Source organism: Chrysochloris asiatica, unplaced genomic scaffold (genome assembly GCF_000296735.1).
Source record: "Chrysochloris asiatica unplaced genomic scaffold, ChrAsi1.0 scaffold00129, whole genome shotgun sequence".
In the NCBI taxonomy this organism is placed as follows: domain Eukaryota; kingdom Metazoa; phylum Chordata; class Mammalia; order Afrosoricida; family Chrysochloridae; genus Chrysochloris; species Chrysochloris asiatica.
The window spans coordinates 1880703-1900764 of NW_006408647.1; the positions used below are offsets into that span (position 1 = coordinate 1880703).

At 36.6% G+C, this 20062-nt stretch overlaps 1 protein-coding gene across 1 annotated transcript in view; it reads right to left on the reverse strand.

Moving 5' to 3' along the window:
- ENPEP (glutamyl aminopeptidase (aminopeptidase A)) overlaps positions 1 to 20062 on the reverse strand; it is a 148434-nt gene that overhangs the window by 94866 nt on the left and 33506 nt on the right. Inside the window, exons 2-4 of the mRNA XM_006869336.1 lie at positions 14084 to 14225; positions 11927 to 12058; positions 481 to 601 (exon numbers count right to left, since the gene is read on the reverse strand). Of these exons, the coding sequence (XP_006869398.1) occupies positions 481 to 601; positions 11927 to 12058; positions 14084 to 14225 (395 nt within the window). The remainder of the gene's footprint in view (positions 1 to 480; positions 602 to 11926; positions 12059 to 14083; positions 14226 to 20062) is intronic.

The window sequence follows — 20062 nt, forward strand, 5'->3', positions numbered from 1 at the left end:
TCACTGTCCAGCTTTCGCATCCATATGAGGCTATTGAAAACACAATGGCCTGGGTCAGGCGCACCCTAGTCCTCAAGCTGACATCTCTGCTCTTCAATTTAGATGTAGTGTTGGTCAATAATGCAAAGCTTGGAATCATATAGCATACTTTATTCCTATTGTCTTCTAAACCACTGATATTAGGGGTACAACATAAGCTATTAGCAAACTTGATTATGAATCAACTGATCATGGTTGCTCTTCTGAAGGGCTGCAGTTTTGTGCTTATGCTTTAATTTTTATTTAGAAATAGAGGACTACTCATTTATCTGATTAGAACAGGATACAGACATTGTTTTCAGAGGAATCTAGAAATAATTTGCTTGATCTAGTCACATCTTTAGGATAGATACTAAATAATGTTTTAATGGAGTAATGTGAGTTAACTTATATGAAAACAAAGACAATATTAAGAATAAGAAAACAAAATATGATTCTCACCTAATTTAGGAAGTGCATACTCCATACCAAAGTAATCTTCAAAATAATCAAACACGCTTTTAGTTATGTTTGAAGCATATAAAGCTGTTTCCTTTTGCTCTGGCTGAACATAAATTGTGAGCTATTAAAAAAACAACAACACACACACACACAAAAAAAACTTCAGTGAAAAGAATTTTTCATTTTATAAAACAAAAACTATGATAAGTGAATAGTAGAAAGATAGTGGACTCTGGAGTCAGATAAACATAATTTTAATTTCAAATCCACCTCAGACTAAGTACATGGTCTTTGAAAAAGTCACTTTGCATCTTTGAAAATCATGTGTAAAAGGGCAATAATATTGCATCCCTCACTGAGTTATACTAATAGCTAGAAATAACATAAAACATAATAGCTGATTCAATGTCCTCCACATTTAAAACTGGTATTCTTTTCTATTGAGAGGGTAGATAAGTGTCTTCTTAAGATCTGTCTGCTTATTATCCTATCTAATCAATTCATCTATCAATTAATTCTTCTTTGTTCTTGAATCCATCCATCCAATGAATTATCTATGTTTCTGTGTAATTTGTCTTTGACTAAATGAACTCATGTGACTTTTCTTATCTTAATAATGTTTGCATACATGTTTCCCACTTGTGCTATTTTATTTAGTGCTTCCCAATTACCCACCAATCATCTGTCAGTTTGTCGTACTGTGGTAGTTTGTGTGTTGCCATGATGCTGTAAGTGTACCATCAGTATTTTAAATGCTAGCAGGGCCACCCATGATGGACAGGTTTCAGTAGAACTTCAGATGGTCAGATTAAGACAAACTAGGTAAAAGGAGAAAGGAGCTCTGGTAGCATAGTGGTTATGAATCAGGCTGCGAACTGCAAGGTCAGCAGTTCAAAACTACCAGATGTTTCACGGGAGAAAGATGAGGCTTTTTGCTCCCGTAAAGATTTACAGCCTTGGAAACCCTGTTCAGGGTTGCTATGAGTCAGAACCAACTCCACCACATATAACAAGAACAAGAAGGTAGAAGGAGAAGCAGACCACTTCTAAATGGTTAGTCACTGAACACTTTGTGTATAGCAGCAGTACACTGATATTGCGTCAGTAGATGAGGGCCTCAAGTTAGAAGGCACTAAAAATATGACTGGTGAAGAGCTGCCTCCTGAAAGTAGAGTTGACTTGAATAATATGAATGGAGCAAAGATTTCAGGGCCTTCCTTTGCTGATGGGGCACATCTTAAAATGAGAAGAAAAGCTGAAAACATCCATTAATAATTGGGATGTAGAAATCTAGGAAAATTAGAAGTCATCAAAAATGAAATGGAACACATAAAGATTGACATCCTAGGAATTAGTGAGCTGCAATTGACTGGTATTGGTCATTTTGAATTGTACAGTCATATGACTTACTATTCCAGGAATGACAAATTCAAGAGGAACGCATCACATTCATTGTCAGAATGATCATTTCAAAATCTATTTTGAAGTGCAATGCTGTCTGTGATAAAATAATGCCCATATGCCTACAAGGAAAATCAGTCAATACCACCACAAAAAAGTGAAGTGCCAACCATCCATTCCTCCCACAATACTCTCCACTACTCAGTTGGGTTTGATAATCTGTTGCAATGTCTATACAGAACTGAGAGACAATACTCACGGGTATAGGGTAAATTAGGGAAGTTAACAGGTTATTATAGAGGATTAGAAAATGTTCAGAGTACAGTTGTCCTGATCAGCTACTAATAAATGCTCATAGGATGTACCAGTCATCATAAGCCTCAACATGAAAACACTGGGCTGTAGCTCCATGAGTGACAAACCTAGCTCCTCTACTTAAGTACCTGGAAGCAAGCCAATCCACAAAAAGCTTCCTGACTAAAGTCATGCAATTTTACTTGCTACACTCTGTCTTGTACCCTTTTTCTTGATTCTGCTGCCACTACTACTTTGGCATGACTCCAATATCACATCTTTCTGTCCCTGGGTACAGGAGTTTCAATGCACAGGCATCACAGGGTAAAAAGGACATGTTCCTCTTCTGAGTTTTCTCTTCTGGTAGTGAGATCCCCCCTCCTGTTTCAGAGATGGTTCATTTTATTCTTATGCTAGAGTTTCAAATATTTAAAATTACAATTAACTATGCTAACATCCTAAACTATGCTAAAAAATGAAATGGAACACATAAAGATAGATATCCTAGGCATTAGTGAGCTGAAATGGATTGTTATTGGCTATTTTAAATATGACAATAACATGGTTTACTATGCTTGGAAAATTGAAGTGGAATGACACCACATTCATCATAAAAAAAGATCATTTCAACATCTATCTTGAAGTATAATGCTGTCTGTGATGAAATAATACCCATACATCTACAAGGAAGACCAGTTAATACCAGTATAATTCAAATTTATGCATCAATCACTCAAGCCAGTAATAATGAACTTGATGAATTCTACCAATGTTTTCAGTTTGAAATTGATCAAACATGCAGTCAAGATGTATTGATTATTACTGGTGACTGAAATGCAAAAGTTGGAAACAAAAAAGGAGGATCAATCGTTGGAAAATATGGCCTTGCTGAAAAAAATAATTCTGAAGATCTCATGGTGGAATTTGCAAGATCACTGACTACTTCATTGCAAATACTTTTTTTTAAAACAACATAAAAAATGATTATACACATGGATTTCACCAGATGGAATACACAGAAATGAAACTGACTACATCTGTGGAAAGAGAAGCTAGAAAAGTTTCACTTAATCAGTAAAAGAAAAAATGAATAAATAAAGTGTGGATCAGAGCATGCAATTTCAGGCTGAAGCTGAAGAAAATTAAAACAAGTCCATCACAGAGAAAACATGACCTTGAATGTATCCCATCTGAAGCTAGAGATCATCTCCTGTACAGGTTTGACACATTAAACACTAATGACTGAAAGCCAGAAGAGTTGTGAGATGGCATCAAAAACATCATACAGAATGAAAGCAAAAGGTCATTAAGAAGACAAGAAAGAATGAAAAAGCAAAAATGGATGTCAGAAGAGACTCACAAATGTGCTCTCCCGCATAGAGATGCTAAAACAAATGGGAGAAATGAGGAGGTAAAAGAGCTAAACAGAACATTTCAGAAGGTAGCCCAAAAAGACAATATATAATATATAGTGAAACATTATAATGAAATGTGCAATGATCTGGAGTTATAAAAACAAAAGGGGAGAACACACTTAGCATTTTTTAAGTTGAAAGAACTGAAGAAAAAAAATCAGGCTTCAACTTCCAATATCGAAAGATTTTATGGGCAAAATATTAAATGATACAGAAAGCATCAAAACATAATTGAAAGGCATACACAGAGTTACTGTACCAAAAATAAGTAGTTGATGTTTATTTCAAGAGATAGTATGTGATCAACAGCCAATGATATTGAAGAAAAAGTCCAAGGTATACTGATGGCACTGACAAAGAACAAGACTCAGATATTGATGGACTACAAACTGAAACCTTTCAATAAACTGATGCAGCAATGGAGGCAATCATTCATCTATTCTACGAAATTTGGAAGAATGCTACGTGGCCACCTGATTGGAAGAGTTCCATATTAGCACCCATTCCAGAGACTGGTGAGAAATGTAATGTGGAAATCATTGGACAATATCATCAATATCACATGGAAATAATTTTTTTTTCTAAAGATAATTTAAAAATGACTATAACAGTACATTGACAGGGAATTGACAGAGGTTCAAGCTAGGTTCAGCCGAGGACATAGAGCGAGGGATATCATTACTGTGTAACATGGACCTTGATTGAAAGCAGAAAGATGTTACCTGTTCTTTATTGATTATACAAAGGCTTACAACTATGTGGATCATGATAAACTACAGACAACATTATGAAGTATGAGTATTCTGGAACACTTACTTGTGCTCATTAGGAACTTGCCTCTGTTTGAGGCAGTTGCTCAAACAGAACAAGGTAACACTGAATGGTTTAAAATTAGGAAAGGTGTGCACCACGGTTGTATTCTTTTACCATCCTTATTCAATCTGTGTGCTGAGAAAATAATTTGAGACCTGGATTATACGTAAAATGTGGATTGGAGGAATTAACAACCTGCGATATGCAGATGATACACCCTTGTTTGCAGAACATGAAGAGGGCTTAAAATACTTACTGATAAAGATCAAAGACCACAGTATGTGTTCAGTATGGGTTGCACTTCAATGTAAAGAAACAAAAAATTCTTGCCACTAGACCAATAAATAACATCATGATAAATGGAGAAAAGATTGAAGTTGTCAAAGCCTTAATTTTGCTTTGGACCACAATCAACAATTACGAAGTCAGTAAGTCAAACGGCATAGTTCAGTAGGCAAATCAGGTGCACAAGATCTCTTTAAATTGTTCAAGTGTTCAGTTTGAACTGCAAGGTCAGCAGTTCACACTCACCAGCCACTCTGGAAACCCTATACAGGGTCGCTATGAGTCAGAAATGACTCAATAGTACTTAACTATACTTATGTAGAATATTGGAGTACCTGGGTGGTGCAAAAGTGCAATACACTCTGCTTTTAACTGAAAAGTTGGAAGTTCAAGTCTACCCAGAGGATCTTAGGCCTGCTGATCTATTTTGGAAATAGAGGGTGTCATTGAACACCCTCTGAAGAGAAGATACATAAATCGGAGCCAGCTCTATGGTAGTTGGTAAATTTAGAACTTAAGAGTCTGAAGGAGATTGAAATATAAATTTTCTCACTGTAAACATGACATAAATGAGGCTTATTATCACAGCTGGAGTCCTGGTGTGACACTGTAGGATAAGTACTGGACCACAAGGTTGGTTTCAACAACCAAGTCAGTGGTTCAAAGTCACCAGCTGATTTTCAGAAACCCTATACAAGGTTGCTATGAGTAGGAACCAACTCAACGACACTTAATAACAACAATATCACAACTAGAGTCCTGATGTTGCACTGTAGGATAAGCACTGGACTGTAAGGTCAGTTTGAAATGAAAGGTCAACAGTTCAGTCTCCAGCCAATCTTTGGAACCCCTACACAGATTCTCTAAGAGTTGGACTCACCTCATTGGCACTTTAAGAAAAGTATCACAACAGTTATAGACAGAACTGATACTTAAATTCAATTAAAATTTTGTTTTGCTTTTATTTTTACTATATTGTACTTCCTCTTTTCTTTGCTCCAAAGACTGAAACCAGACTTTTCCTAGTCATAGAGTAGAGATAACAGGCTTGCACCTTAACTTATTTAAACCTTACAATAATAGCTCATCGAGTTATTGTAAGGATTAAATAAGTTAATGTGTAAACAGTGCTTGGCACACAATAATTTAATGCATTCCAGCATGGATATTAGTATCATTAGAAATATATATTGACTTATTAACGTTTGTGATTTCTTTGTCTACACTTCCTTATCTGTAACTGATAATCATATTGTGGTATTTACCTTGCCATTAAAAACATTAGAGGAAACAGAGGGAAAAGTCAATGTTAAAATTTTGATTTCCAAACCAGGCTCTTGATGTGCTCACAATATATTTGAAAGTCAGCACCTTTTGATTGGTAAGATCCTGGTTGGAAAAGCTTTTAGTAAGGACTTTTCCATTTAAAATGGAAGGACATGGGATTCTTAAAGAAACTAACCACAGAGTTAATCAGTATTAACACATTGGAAAGAGAAAGGGAAGAGGTTCTGGTGACCCTACCTCAAAAAACAAAGGAACGAAAGTCACCTGAGCCAAGAAGAGGGCCATGAGCTCATTGGGAGTCTGAGTTAAGGGAATGAACCTGGAAAGACTACACACATGCAGAAAAGTGTAAAAATCAAAGACTGCCTGCTACCATCGCTGCTATTACCTGCATCAGAAGCTGAGTCGGTGCCTAGAGGATTGCCATTACCCATCAAGGAATACTGTAAATCAGCTGTGGCATGGATCCACTCTCTTGTCTTTGTTGTCTGTTGAAAATTTTCTATTGATGAGGGTGATCGTACGGAGCCCTGGCAACCTAGTGGGTTATGTGTTGGGCTGCTAACTACAAGGTCACCAGTTCAAATCCACCAGTAACTCCATAGGGAAATGATAAGGCTTTGTTGTTGTTGTTGTTGTTGTTAAGTGCCGTGGAGTCGGATAAGGCTTTATGCTCCCATAAAGATTTACAGCCTCAGAAACCCTATACAAGATCTCTTTGAGTCAGAATTGACTTGACAGCACACAGCAACAGCAAAGATGATCATGAATCCATGTGTCTAAGTCTCCAGAAATGTCTCAATTTAGGCCTGTTGCTCCCCTCTTGTCCCAGCATAATAAAAACACCTCTCCAATGGTTTCTAGGAGGCTCTCAGTTGTGCAAATGACTACTAACTAAAAGGCTGATGGTTGAAAACTACGCATCAGCACAATGGAACGAAGGATTGGCTATCTAAAGAGTTCAATCAAGAAAATCCTATGGAGCAGTTCTACTGTGTAGCACGTGGAATCACCATGAGTCTAAATAGGTTTATTTGCAATATGTTTAATTTCTATAGTTTATATTTTATAGATGATAGCATGGATTCGTGATGTGGTGCTAACCACAAAGTCGTTGGTTCAGATCCACCAGCTGTTCCTCAGAAACCCTATACAGGGTTGCTATGAGTCAGGACTACCACATCTCAACAGCATCTTGCCTTTCCATTGTTGATCATCCAGTAAAAGTGACACCAGCTCAGTCTTATCTGATCAGCTCTAAACATAGCCATTGAAGTGCTCCAGGAACCTTAAGCTCAGTGCTGTTCAATTGATTCCGATTCATAGTGACTATATAGGACAGGGAGTCCTGGTGTGGCGCTGTGGGCTAATACATCAGACTTCAAAGTCATTTGAACTGCTATGTTGGTGGTTCAAGCTCACCAGCTGCTCCTTGGAAACCTTATACAGTGTCACTATGGGTCAGAATTGACTCGATGGCACTTAACAACAACAACATATAGGACAGAGTAGAAGTGCTCCAAAAGATTTCCAAAGCTGTACATTTTAATGGAAGCTGACTGCCACATCTTTCTCCCAAGGAGCAGCTGGTGTATTCTAACTACTCACATTTTGATCAGCAGTCAAGTGCTTTAATCGCTGAACCAATAGGCCCCTGAGACACAACACTCAGAGTGTTTTATATTGCTTTCATTCTACTAATGCACATATACGATAAAACCAGTAGCCACCAAGTAGATTCCAACTCATGGAGACCCCATGTGTGACAGAGTAGAACTCTGATCCATAGATTTCCATGCCTTTCTTACAAGGGACATTCTGCAAAATATCCGACCAGTACTCTTTAAACGCATCAAATCAAGATCATGGAAAAACAGAAAATGACACAGAGATAGAGGGGATACCATGTTTAATACAATGTAGCACAGTGGATTGGATTTTGGACAGATTAAAGCACATTAGTGGAAAAACTGTGCAGTGTGGATAAAAGCTTGAGTTTGGTTTATTTAGTATTGTACTGATATTTGTTTCTTAGTTTTGATAAATGCCTGAAAATGGTAAGACAAGATGCAGACATTAGGGGATGCTGGATGAAGGCTAGATGAGCATTCTCATGTGTCTTGGCAACACTTCTGTTGTTGTTGTTGTTGTTAAGTGCTGTTAAATCAGTCTGACCATAGCTACCCTGTATAAGGTTTCCAAGGAGCACCTGGTGAGCTTGAACTCCCAGCCATGCAGTTCAAACCAACTTTGCAGTCCAGCGCATTAACCCACAGTGCCACAACAAGACACTTTTGTAAATCTAAGTTAATTAAAAACAAAAAGTTTGAAAGTATATCCCTGAGTGCTAAGCACTGTTAGTATTTACCACTAAGATTATTCTATGCTGGGAAATACTTTTCAAAAATATATGGTATATATATTTTTTGTTCTTTACCCATCTTTTCAATCCACACAAACAATGAACTAAGATAGAAGCAAGTATGAAGACATAGGCAAATAGGAGAGATGCATTCACAGCTATAATTTTAGGTATAATTATCCAGGAATCACCTTCTAATACTTTCTGGAAGAAGACACAACATAATCTCTTTTACTGAGATTACAATTAACATGGTTATAAATTAAGCCTCATTTAATGAATATGTTAAAATAGTCTTTCAATTGCTCTTATTTACTATCTCTTATTGCTTCTATTCATACACCCTTCTTTCCAAAAGACAGAGGCTAAATGCCCTAAAGACATTCAAAGTCAACTTAGAATTGACTATTTCTCAAGACCTAGACTACCAGTCAAACATTCTGGCAAAATCACTGAGGCAGTAGGTAAAAAGCATCTCAGCATCAAAATTCGAATAAGTTAAAATCATTTGACATATGGTAAAATGGGTATTTTCTTAATTTTTTTTCCCCCACTGCATTTTTTTCCTCCATGCTTTCTGTAATCTGTGTGTGTGGACATACCTTGGAGATATTCCAGGTTTGGTTCCAGATTACCTCAATAATGCAAATTTCACAATAAAGTGAGTCACATGAATTTTTTTAGTTTCTTAATGAATATGTTATGTTTATACCATCATCTACTAAGTGTGCAATAGCATTATGAGAAAGTTTGAAATGTGAGAATTACCAACACATGACACAGAGACATGAAGTGAACACATGCTGTTGGGAAATTGGTGCAAACATACTTGCTCAACACAACATTGCCACAAAACTTCAATTTGTAAAAAAAAAAAAAAAATGCCGTATCTGCAAGGTGCAATAAAACAAGGTATGCCTGTATTAACTTTTAATACTGGTAGTGGTAGTTATGTGCAGTGCAGTCTGTTCCGACTCATAGTCACCCTGTTCAGGGTTTTCGAGGCTGTAAATCTTTACGGGAGCAGAACGCCTCATCTTTCTCCCGCGGAACAGCAGGTAGTTTTGAACTGGTAACCTTGAGGTTTGCAGCCCGATTCGTAACAACTACGCTACCAGAGCTCCTTAAATACTACTAGAAACTAATTAAAAATAGGTCTAGTTGTTGCTAAGTGCCGACGAGCCGGATCGGACTCATAGCAACTCTTTACCCTGAAATAGGGTTTCCGAGGAGCAGCTGGTGAGTTGAAGCTGCCGGCCTTTATGGATCCCGTGGTATATATTTATAATTTTATAATATGCTATAAAATAATTATCAGAAGTATAAAATAAATTTATAATTTAATAAATTTATAAAGTAGGGTCTGATTAGAAAATGAATGATGATGTATCCCAATGGGAGGTTTTGTACTCAGACATATTAGAAGGGGCCAATCCCTGGAGAATGACATTGTGCTTGGTAAAGAGGAGGGTCAGCAAAAAAGAGAAAGACTGCCAACAAGATGAATTGGCACAGTGGCAACAGCAATGGGCTGAAGCGTAGCAATGATTGTGAGGCTGGCGCAGGACCAGGTAGGATTTCATTCTGTTGTGCATAAGGTCATTATAGGTCAGTGCTGACTCAATGGCACCTAACAATGACAGCATAGGTAGCATGTTATAAATCTTGGTTTAGGACATCTCAAGATCAACCCTGTTGTTGTTGTTGTTAAACATCATCTATAGGGTCTCTGGGTTGTGGCTGGTAGGTTTGAACCACCAACCTTGTGGTTAGGAATCCAGTGCTTTTCCTATAGCATCACACCAGGACTCCACATCAACCCCCCCACTACATCAAAATTAAGGTACATTTTCCTGGAAGCCAATTTGACAGGAAATAGACGAGCTCATTCTTTCTTCAGTTACTGGTGAAGAGGTAGAGTTATTTTTCACAATATCATATTTCAAAAGGCTGAGCAGAGTACAGTATTTGGAAAGAATTTGGAATTTGCATCTCCACCTCTTGCCAGCTGGATGACAATGCGCAAATTATTTAAACTCATCAATCTTCAATTCCTTTATTTGTAAAATAGGGATAATTTCTTCCTGATAAAATGATTATGCTGAAAAGATTATATACATTAAAATTCCACATAATATATTATACATATATTAAAGCCTCACATAATATATTATACATATATTAAAGCCTCACATAATATATTATATATTAAAACCTCATATAATCGTATACCAATGGCACCTAACAACAACATACCATCTTTGCAACATAATAATTTCATACTTCACATGTGGCACAGAGGTGAAACAGAGGTGGATTAATTTTTTAACTAAGCAAGTGCTTGGAGCCTAAGCAAAATTGTGCCCCAAAATGAGAAAAATAGTTACGTAAAATGATTTGTTTTTTCAAAAGAAAATTATTGAAGTAGTCACCTTAGTAAAAATAAGCTTAATTATACTTTCTTGGTGTAGCACTGTAGGATGAGTACTAGACTTCAAACCACAAGATAGGCATTTCAAATCCACCAGCTGCTTCTCGGAAACCCTATACAAAGTCACTATGAGTTGGAATCAACTCGACAGTACTTAACATCAATAACACTTTGAAAAATGCTTTATTGTCCCATTGTGAATTAGATATAAGAGTTAGCATCTTAAACTTTTCAGTGCTTACATACTCCAAAAGCATTCATCTATCACTGACTTCCTTCTCCTTCTTGATTGAGGATCACATCCAAAAAACACTCACACACCCAATCATTTTACCAAATTGGATATGTTCTGGTGTGGTGTGGTAGGATAAGTACTGGACTGCTAACCACAAAGTCGGTGGTTCATACCCACCAGCTATTCCTGAAACATTCTATACAGGGTCACTAAGAGTTGGAACTCACTACATGGCACTTACCAACAACTATTATTATTTTGATAACTTTATGCTGGTATGCTTAGAAGCTAGCTTTTGATTTATAATAATTTCCCCCTTAATCTAATTAAAGACTGTGCATTTCTACTTCTATTGTGCTTGCTCATTTTTTACCTGTGCTCTATTCATTCATGTTTTTCTGGACTGTTAAGTGTATCATCAAGTTCATACACACCAGTAACTAATAGTGTTTTCTGGCCTGTTTTGTGAAGGAAGACTATTTTTAATCAAACCTAAATGCATAGGTTGTTGTTGTTGTCAGGTGCCATCGAGTCAGAACCGACTCATAGCAACCCCATGCACAGCAGAACGAAACAATGTCTGATCCTGGGCCAACCTCACTACCGCTACCACACCTGATGCCATCAATGATGCCACCTGGCTGATCCATCTCGTTGGGGGTCTTCCTCTCTTTCTCTGATCCTCCATCTTACCCAGCATGATATCCTTCTCTAGCGACTGTTCCCTCCTGACAATATGTCCAAAGTATGAGAGACGAAGCTTAGCCATCTTGGCCTTCAAGGAGCACTCTGGCTGCACTTCTTCCAAAACAGATCTATTGGTTCTTGTGGCAGTCCATGGCACTTTTAGTATTCTCCCCAGATACCACAATTCAAAGGCAAAATGCATAGGTGATAAACTTTAAAAATGAAATATGACTTACAGGTATTTTTCTGTTTGATAATACCTCGATGCCCACAAATTGATGTACAGCAAAGCACACTAGGTAAGTACTCATGGGGACAGACTTCTGGAAAGTGGTTTGATTCCACTTATCATCTAATGACTCTTTTTTCTATGGAAAACAAAAGATAACTTTTTAATGATGAAAAAGATCAATTATATACAAAGCAAAACAAAAAACAAACAAACAAACAAAACATTTGCCTCAAACCTGGCTTTCTAGTTAGAAACCCTTTGTTAGTGCTTAAAGGTAAAATTACTTTGTGGTGATATTGAAAACACTAAAGAAAAAGGTCATTCTACTTTCAAGTGAAGCATTTTCCAGTTATAAAAGTGATTGAATTGTACTGTTTTAGAACCTATAAAGCATACAGGAATTTATTTATATATTTAAAGTAAATACACAATTTGAACCATTACATTTGAGAAGATACTCTGATCCCTTAATGAAGAATAGACTACTGCTCAATGTGGTGCACAAAGCAGAAACTAAGTATTGCTGATTTGAATGTAAGTAAGAAGGCAGCAGCTATATCAGGTAAAGCAGGGTTGTCTACACAAAAGAACCATGGTGTGTTCATTAAAACTGCTGCTTTAATTACCATGGAGAGAGACATTGATTCCATTGCTTGATTCTACTGTCCCAATCTGATTTCCTGTCCATGCCAGTCCTGCATTCCTCATGCCAATCACCAATACTAATATTTCAACTATGAATACTTGTTCAACTCTTGCTACCACTGTTTAAACATGCCCATGTCTCCTGTAGCCACTTTCTAACACTATAAGGAAAGCTTTATGAAGGGATTAAATGAGGGAGGCTGACTAGATTTAATGCATCACTGACAAGGCATGCATGCATGTGCATGTGCTTGTATAAAAATGTTGGGGCTCCAACAAGATAAGCTACTTTACAATAAATAGCATTTGCTTTACCCTTCTGATGACCCAGAAGATTATCTTTCTTCTAGGACTAGATCTGGATAAAGATCAGAGCATCTAAGTAAAGGTAAAGAATTGTACACGGCAAAATGAAAAGTTCATGTGGGAAAGTCTTAAGCAGAAGTCGGCAAAGCTTGCCTTCTTTCTCTTCCCATCTTCATTCCCTGTCTATCCCATGCCAGAACATTCTAATTACATTTTATCCTATTCCAGATTTCTGGATTCACGTGTCATGTTTTAAGTCCTATCAGATTCTTTCTCCAATGAAAACTCAATTTCTTAGGGGCCTGGCACCAAAGAAAACAAGATGGTTAAGCTCACAAGTTTTGTTTTGTACTACCTTCTCCCCCCACCTGCCCCCCTGTTTTCAAAAACAATATTTTCAATGAAAAGGCATGGTTTCAATGATTTTTCAGATAGTGGATCAGAATGACTGAAATAAAATTTTGAGCAGGATGTTCTTTGGGTATTAAGTAGTTGACAAGTATGCCTAAGTATGAACTTGATCTTTTGTTATTTCAAATGTATAAGGTATAACAAACATCAAAATTCAGGTAATGACACTTTAGTCAAATATGTTATCCATTATAGGCTATCATCATGGGTATGAGAAGCAATAACAGAAGAAAAAGAGTCTATGTCATTTAATAATTATGCAGACAGAATTGACTGCATCTGTCTGTTATTATTATTGCTATTAAAAATTAGCAAAAACTTCCTGTTCACCTGAAAATCTACATGCGTGGTGTTCTCTGCGTTGACTTCTACACCCAATGTTTACAAATTTGTTTAGTTTAACCATAGGAGTATATTAAAAATGGGCTTTTATTCAACTGCAAATAAAGAATAGTGACCAGACCTTTGAATATTCTAAAGTCTGTAATTTTATTAGTTTGCCATTAATTGGTCATTATTAGGACATTCTGTCAGTTAAATTGAGTCCAGATGTTATATATCCATTGTATTCACTATTGTTTAGAAACCCCAAGTGGCCTTTTGACTGGACTGTGACGTTAAGAGTTAAATATCTCTCAGACTAAAGAGGAAAAAAGAAAACAGAGAGTCAAAATGTAATCTCAAGTTTCTAAGTAAACTTTTAGTGCACATTTAATTTCAAAATCTAACTGATTCTCTTTCATAGCAAATCATTCTAAATAGACCATCTGTATAAACAAAAAATTTCAAAAATACTCACCAGCACTGGCATATTTGAAAGTGCGCTATATTCTTTTGGGTGGATGATAGAGATAGTGTAAGTCGCCTTTTTGTTGGGTTCGTCAAAACAAGGGAAGGATTTCCTGGCATCTGTTGGTTCATGGTCAGTTGCTGCTATGCTCCTTACAAACAAAAATAAACAAATTTATGTTGCCTCTCCTGACAGCTCCTGTGTTTCTACTGTGATAGGAAAAATATGTGCTTATAGCTATTATATTCCTTAAAATGTGTTTCCATTAGAAAACTGTCAAGTAATTTTCAGTCTCTCCTGGGATCTTTTGGTTTAGAAATTCATGAGAATTTCTGAGACTGCTTCGGATATTTTCTTCCAATATTTAGATATTTTAATGCTATAACTAAATATCTGTGAACTGCAGAAAAAATAATTCCAATTATGAAGTATCACTCTCTCTACTTAAAGCTACAGAACAAGTAGATAAACACAAAGTCAAATGCAAAGGTTTGTTTCTAACTGTCCTTGTGAGAAGTCAACAGCTGCTTTCTGTCAGAGAATAGAAGAGTACGTTCCAGAGCCCCTAGCTCCTGTCCTTAATGACACTTTCTTCCTTATTTATATTACATCAAGGACAAAACCCTCAGTTTCATGTCTATGTTTTGGTCTGATTCAAAATCCACTTTTGTAAGGAGACAGTAGCATTCTGTCCTGGAGCCTGGGTAGAATAATGATTAAATGCTAGGCTACTACCCAGAAGGCAGATGGTTCAGATCCACCAACTACTTTGCAGGATAAAGGAGATGGCAACCTGCTTCTGTAAAGATTGCAGCCTGTGGGGAAATTCTACTCTGTCACACTGGGTCATTATAGGAATCAACTTGATAGCACAAAACAACAGCTGGGCATATGCTTGCTGTAAGCTAAAATGTGAATGTTCAATGTTTCCATCATTTTGAAGTAATAATATTCTTTCTAAGAAATAGTTTAAAAATCAATTAACACATCACCATTTACATATAAACATACTGAAATAAGACAATGTAGTTTTATACTATATGCTCATTTGAAAAATAAGCCAACTACAAAGTGTAAGAAAGGAAGAGCAAAGAAATGTTGAGTTATAGTCATTAATGAATTGTTTGAGGTTTATTTTCCCTTCAGGATTCTCATGGTAAGTTGTGAAGATGACACAGGACTGGAGATTGCTTCTTTTTGTTGTACATAGAGTCACTGAGTTGAACCAACTCAACAGCACCTAACAAGATTCTCAAAGAGTGAGGAAGGCATATTATTAAGTAATCCATTAAGTTAATTATGATTAATTCATCCATCCATCCAATATTTATTGATACACCCTTCATCCCCCAACACACACACTAACACATTTACTAGGAATTTTTCTAGATGCTGAGAAAATAACAAAGATCATTTAGATTACACATCTAATTTTCTATCAGGTGATAGTAAATATGTGAATAAGTAAATAACTTAAGGGAGTGACTCAGAAGTGATGGACAACATTAGACACTTAGGTATAGCAGTCAAGGACTATCTCTCAGAGTAGATGAGATCTGAATAATGAGGAAAAGCCACACAAGTAAAGATTTTTTTTTTTTTTTTAATGTGCTGTAGCAGAGGGTACAGAGTGTAAAATCCTTGAGGTGAAATAGAAACTTGGTGTGTTTGAGGAAATGAAAGTTGTCCAGAATAGATGAAGTACAGTGTACAAGTCAGTCTGGGACAAAAGGTAAAACCAGCAGAAGCCAGATTAGGATGATATTGTAGGTCATGATAAGAAACTTCATTTTCTTTCAACTCAAGGGAGCATTACATATTCTGATCTCAAAAGTAATATACCATATGTCAACATGAACCTACAAGACATTATGATTTTTTTTTTCAAAAACACTCAGAATATAAATTGCTTGTTACAATGTTGATCTAGAAAGCTAATCTATGTAAAAAAGAAAGAAAAAGAAATCAGAAAAATGGCCACATTACGTTTGAAGAAAGAAACTTTCTGGGATGATTGAAAAATTCTATATCTTGCTAAGGGTGTGAGTTACAGGGATATGTGCATTTGTCAAAATTCACTGTATTATGTCCATCAAATATATACATGTTAACAATGCATATCATTTTATTAAAATGCAACTAAAATTTTGAAATCTCATCTTTTTTGCAGTCATATGGATTATTGGTTCTGAAAAAACTGTCTATATTCTGGTTTAAACATATAAGGAAAATCTATTGAAGATAGTGCAAAGTAGGCTTCTCACTGTTGGGAAAATGGTGATAAATCTGGAAAGGAAGAAAGCTAGAATGTATCTTGTAGTATTGAACTGTAATTACAGACCCCATTGTGAATTCAATAATTTTTAAAATACAGATTTAGATAGATAGTTATAGTAATGTACATACAGATATACATATTTCCCAGCTGTGTGAGCTGAGAGGAACCAGAAAAAATGGCAATCTAATAGCATTGAGCACAACTAGTTCTCAGATGTTGATTTCTGAATACTATTCTTCACTAAAAGGAACCAGGACTTAGAGAAAGGGTTGATTCCAGGCAGAACAAAGTATAATATGATCTTGAAAAGTCTTGCTTGGTTCAAATTAAAGAAGTACAAAAAATAATAATAGAACCAGGTCAAAAGAACACAGGAGAGGAGACGGGGCTTGATGGCATCTAGAGTGGAGGTGCAATGAAGTTCTCCGTCAGAAATACCACAGAATATCAGGCAAAGCAAACCCAGGGTAGAGGTCCAAAGCTTGGAACCACAGAGATGGGAATATTTAAAAGGATTGAAAGCTTATAGCTAGTGGAACTTGTAACAAACGTAAAAAATCATGTACTTTTGAATCTGCAAGGCTTGGCAGACTGGAGCCAACAACTTGGGAAAGACCAAATGGCAAGACCAAGCGAGGGAGCAGACACACCACAGAACCCCAGAGCAAAGGTGGACAATACGATAAGTTGGTTTTGCTTTGTTCTGATTTTCTTTTCTTTTTTTTTTCTTTTTGGTATCTGTTCATTGCCGCCCCCCCCCCAATTGTTTGTGCACCTCCATTCTGGTAACTGGGGTGGGGGTTGCCTGAGCAAGTGGACACCCCTCACCCTTACCACTGGTGGGTTCTTCTGCCATGTATGCCCATAGATACACTCAGATCAAGAGCTGGCCCTGAAATACACAAAGGCCAGGACAGGGGTGTAAAGAGGGAAAGAGAGCTTAAAAACAAAACAGGCTGAAAATTAAATTAAATCCTGAAGTACAGCATAACAATAGTGGCATCTTGAAATCTATCAGGCAGCTTTGAAGGCAAAAAGCTGAAAAGAGGACATTAAATTCACACTCATATTGGTGGCTGGCTGTGTGTCATGAAGTCAGTTCAGACTCACAGTGAGCCTGTGCAGGATTTTCGAGGCTATGGATCTTTGCTGGAGCAGAACGCCTCATCTTTCTACCACAGAGTGACTGGTGGTTTCGAACTGCTGACCTTGTGGTTTGCAGCCCAATTTGTAACCACTGCGCTACCAGAGCTACAATTTTTTTTTTTTTATCGCTCCTCTCCCTTCTCTCCCTTTTCTGTGATTATAGACTACAGTATTCAGTCTAGTTTGTTGTTTGTTTTTTTTTTTTTATTGTTGTTGTTTTGTTTTGTTTTTTTGGTGGGTTTTTTCTTCTTGTTTTTTTTTTTTGCTGGTGATGTTTTGCTGTGTTATGTTCCCCCTTATACTTTTGGGGGATTCTTTCTCTCCTTATATTACCAAAGAAGAGACAGAAACTGCTGCCATATAGTCAAGCTACAATCACACTCTATAAAATGCCAAAACCCAGGCAAGAACCAATACCAACTGCCATATAGCAGGGAGGCAGACAACAGCTGTGATAGTTACTCTGAGTTAATCAATAAGAAGAGTGAAAAGGGAAGCCCACATTCTGATTACATCTACCTGGAAGCAATCAGAAAGGATAAAAAAATACCAAAACACATACTCAATTAAGTATTAAGGCCACAGATAATCATTAAATATGTCCAAGAAGCAAAAGCATATGATCATATCAGCACATGTCCAGAAACAAGATAAAATGTCTGAGACAAATGACCTAGAGTTAGACCTGGACTCAATTCTGGAAAGAGGGCAGGCCCTGGAAATGCTTGAGAAGCAATTCAGAAAAATGATTATAAAATGTTTGAAAACACTTTACAATGGAGTTGAGAAAAATAAGGAAGAGGTCAGGAAAGTGCTACAGGAACAATCAAATAAGATAAATACACCATTGGAAACAATTCAAAACCTACAGAAAGAGGTCTAAATGATCAATAATAGCATATCAGAAATACACAATACTCTGAAAGAGCAAAGGAGTAGAATAGAATAGATGGAAGTGAGAACCAGTGAGCTGAAAGACAAATCTCTCAATACCACTAAGACAGAAGAGCAAACAGAAAAAAGGATAAAAAAGTCTGAAGAAAGTCCTAATACATTTTATGAAGCAAGCATAACCCGCATACCAAAACCAAGGGAGGACGTCCCTAAGAAAGAAAATTATAGACCAATATCCCTCATGAACATAGATGCAAAAATTCTCAACAAAATCCTAGCCAACAGAATCCAGCAACACATCAAATGAATAATACATCATGATCAAGGGGGATTCATATCAGGGATGCAAGGATGGTTCAACATTAGAAAAACAATCAACATTATCCACAATATAAATAAGAAAATAGAAAAGAACCACATGATCATATTGATTGATGCAGAAAATGCATTTGACAAAATCCAACATCCATGTCTGATAAAAACACTCAACCAAATAAGAATTGAAGGTAAATTCCTGAACATAATTAAAACATATATACAAACCCAACAGCCTGCATTACTCTCAATGGAGAAAAACTGAAAGCCTTCCTTCTGTGATCAGGAACCAGAGAAGGGTGCCCTTTGTCACCACTCCTATTCAACATTGTGCTGGAAGTCTTAGCAAGAGCTATACGGCAAGACAGGGAAATTAAAGACATCCAAATTGGCAAAGAGGAAGTAAAACTCTCTATATATGTAGACGATATGATCCTATACGTACAAAACCCCAAAGACTCAGTAAAAAAGCTACTAGACCTCATTGGAAGATTCAGCAAAGTGGCAGGGTATAAGATCAACATACAAAAATCAGTAGGATTCCTCTATACCAAAAATGACAGTGTTGAAAAGGACATTAGGAAAGCAATACCATTTACAATAGCCACCCAAAGGATGAAATATCTAAGAATAAATGTAACCAGAGAAACAAACAACTTATACAAAGAAAACTACAAAACACTACTACAGGAAACCAAAAGAAACCTACAAAAATGGAAGAATGTACCATGCTCCTGGATAGGAAGACTTAACATTGTGAAAATGTCAATACTGCCCAAAGCAATTTACACATATAATGCAAGCCCAATCCAGATCCCAACAACATTCTTTAAATAGATGGAGAAAACAATTACAAATTTGATATGGAAACGAAAGAGACCCAGGATAAGCAAAGCACTCCTTAAGAAGAAGAATAAGGTTAGAAATCTCTCACCCCCCAACTTCAAAATTTACTGCACAGCTACAGTGGTCAAAACAACTTGGTACTGGTCCAATGAAAGCACATAGATTAATGAGCAGAATCGAGAATCCAGAAATTAACCCATCTACATACAGCCAACTGATTTTTGATAAAATTCCTAAATATTTAGCATGGGGAGGTGATAGTCCCTTCAACAGATGGTGCTGGCAGAACTGGAAAGCAATATGCAAAAGATTGAAACAAGACCTTCACCTCATGCCTCATACAAAAACCAACTCAACATGGATTAAGGACCTAAATGTGAATCCCAGAATTATAAAGGCCATCAATGATAAAATCAGGACAAATGTGAGGGCACTAATTCAGGGAATATGCAGACTACCATACATTTTGAAAACTACACAAACAAAAGTAGACAAAATAGATAAGTGGG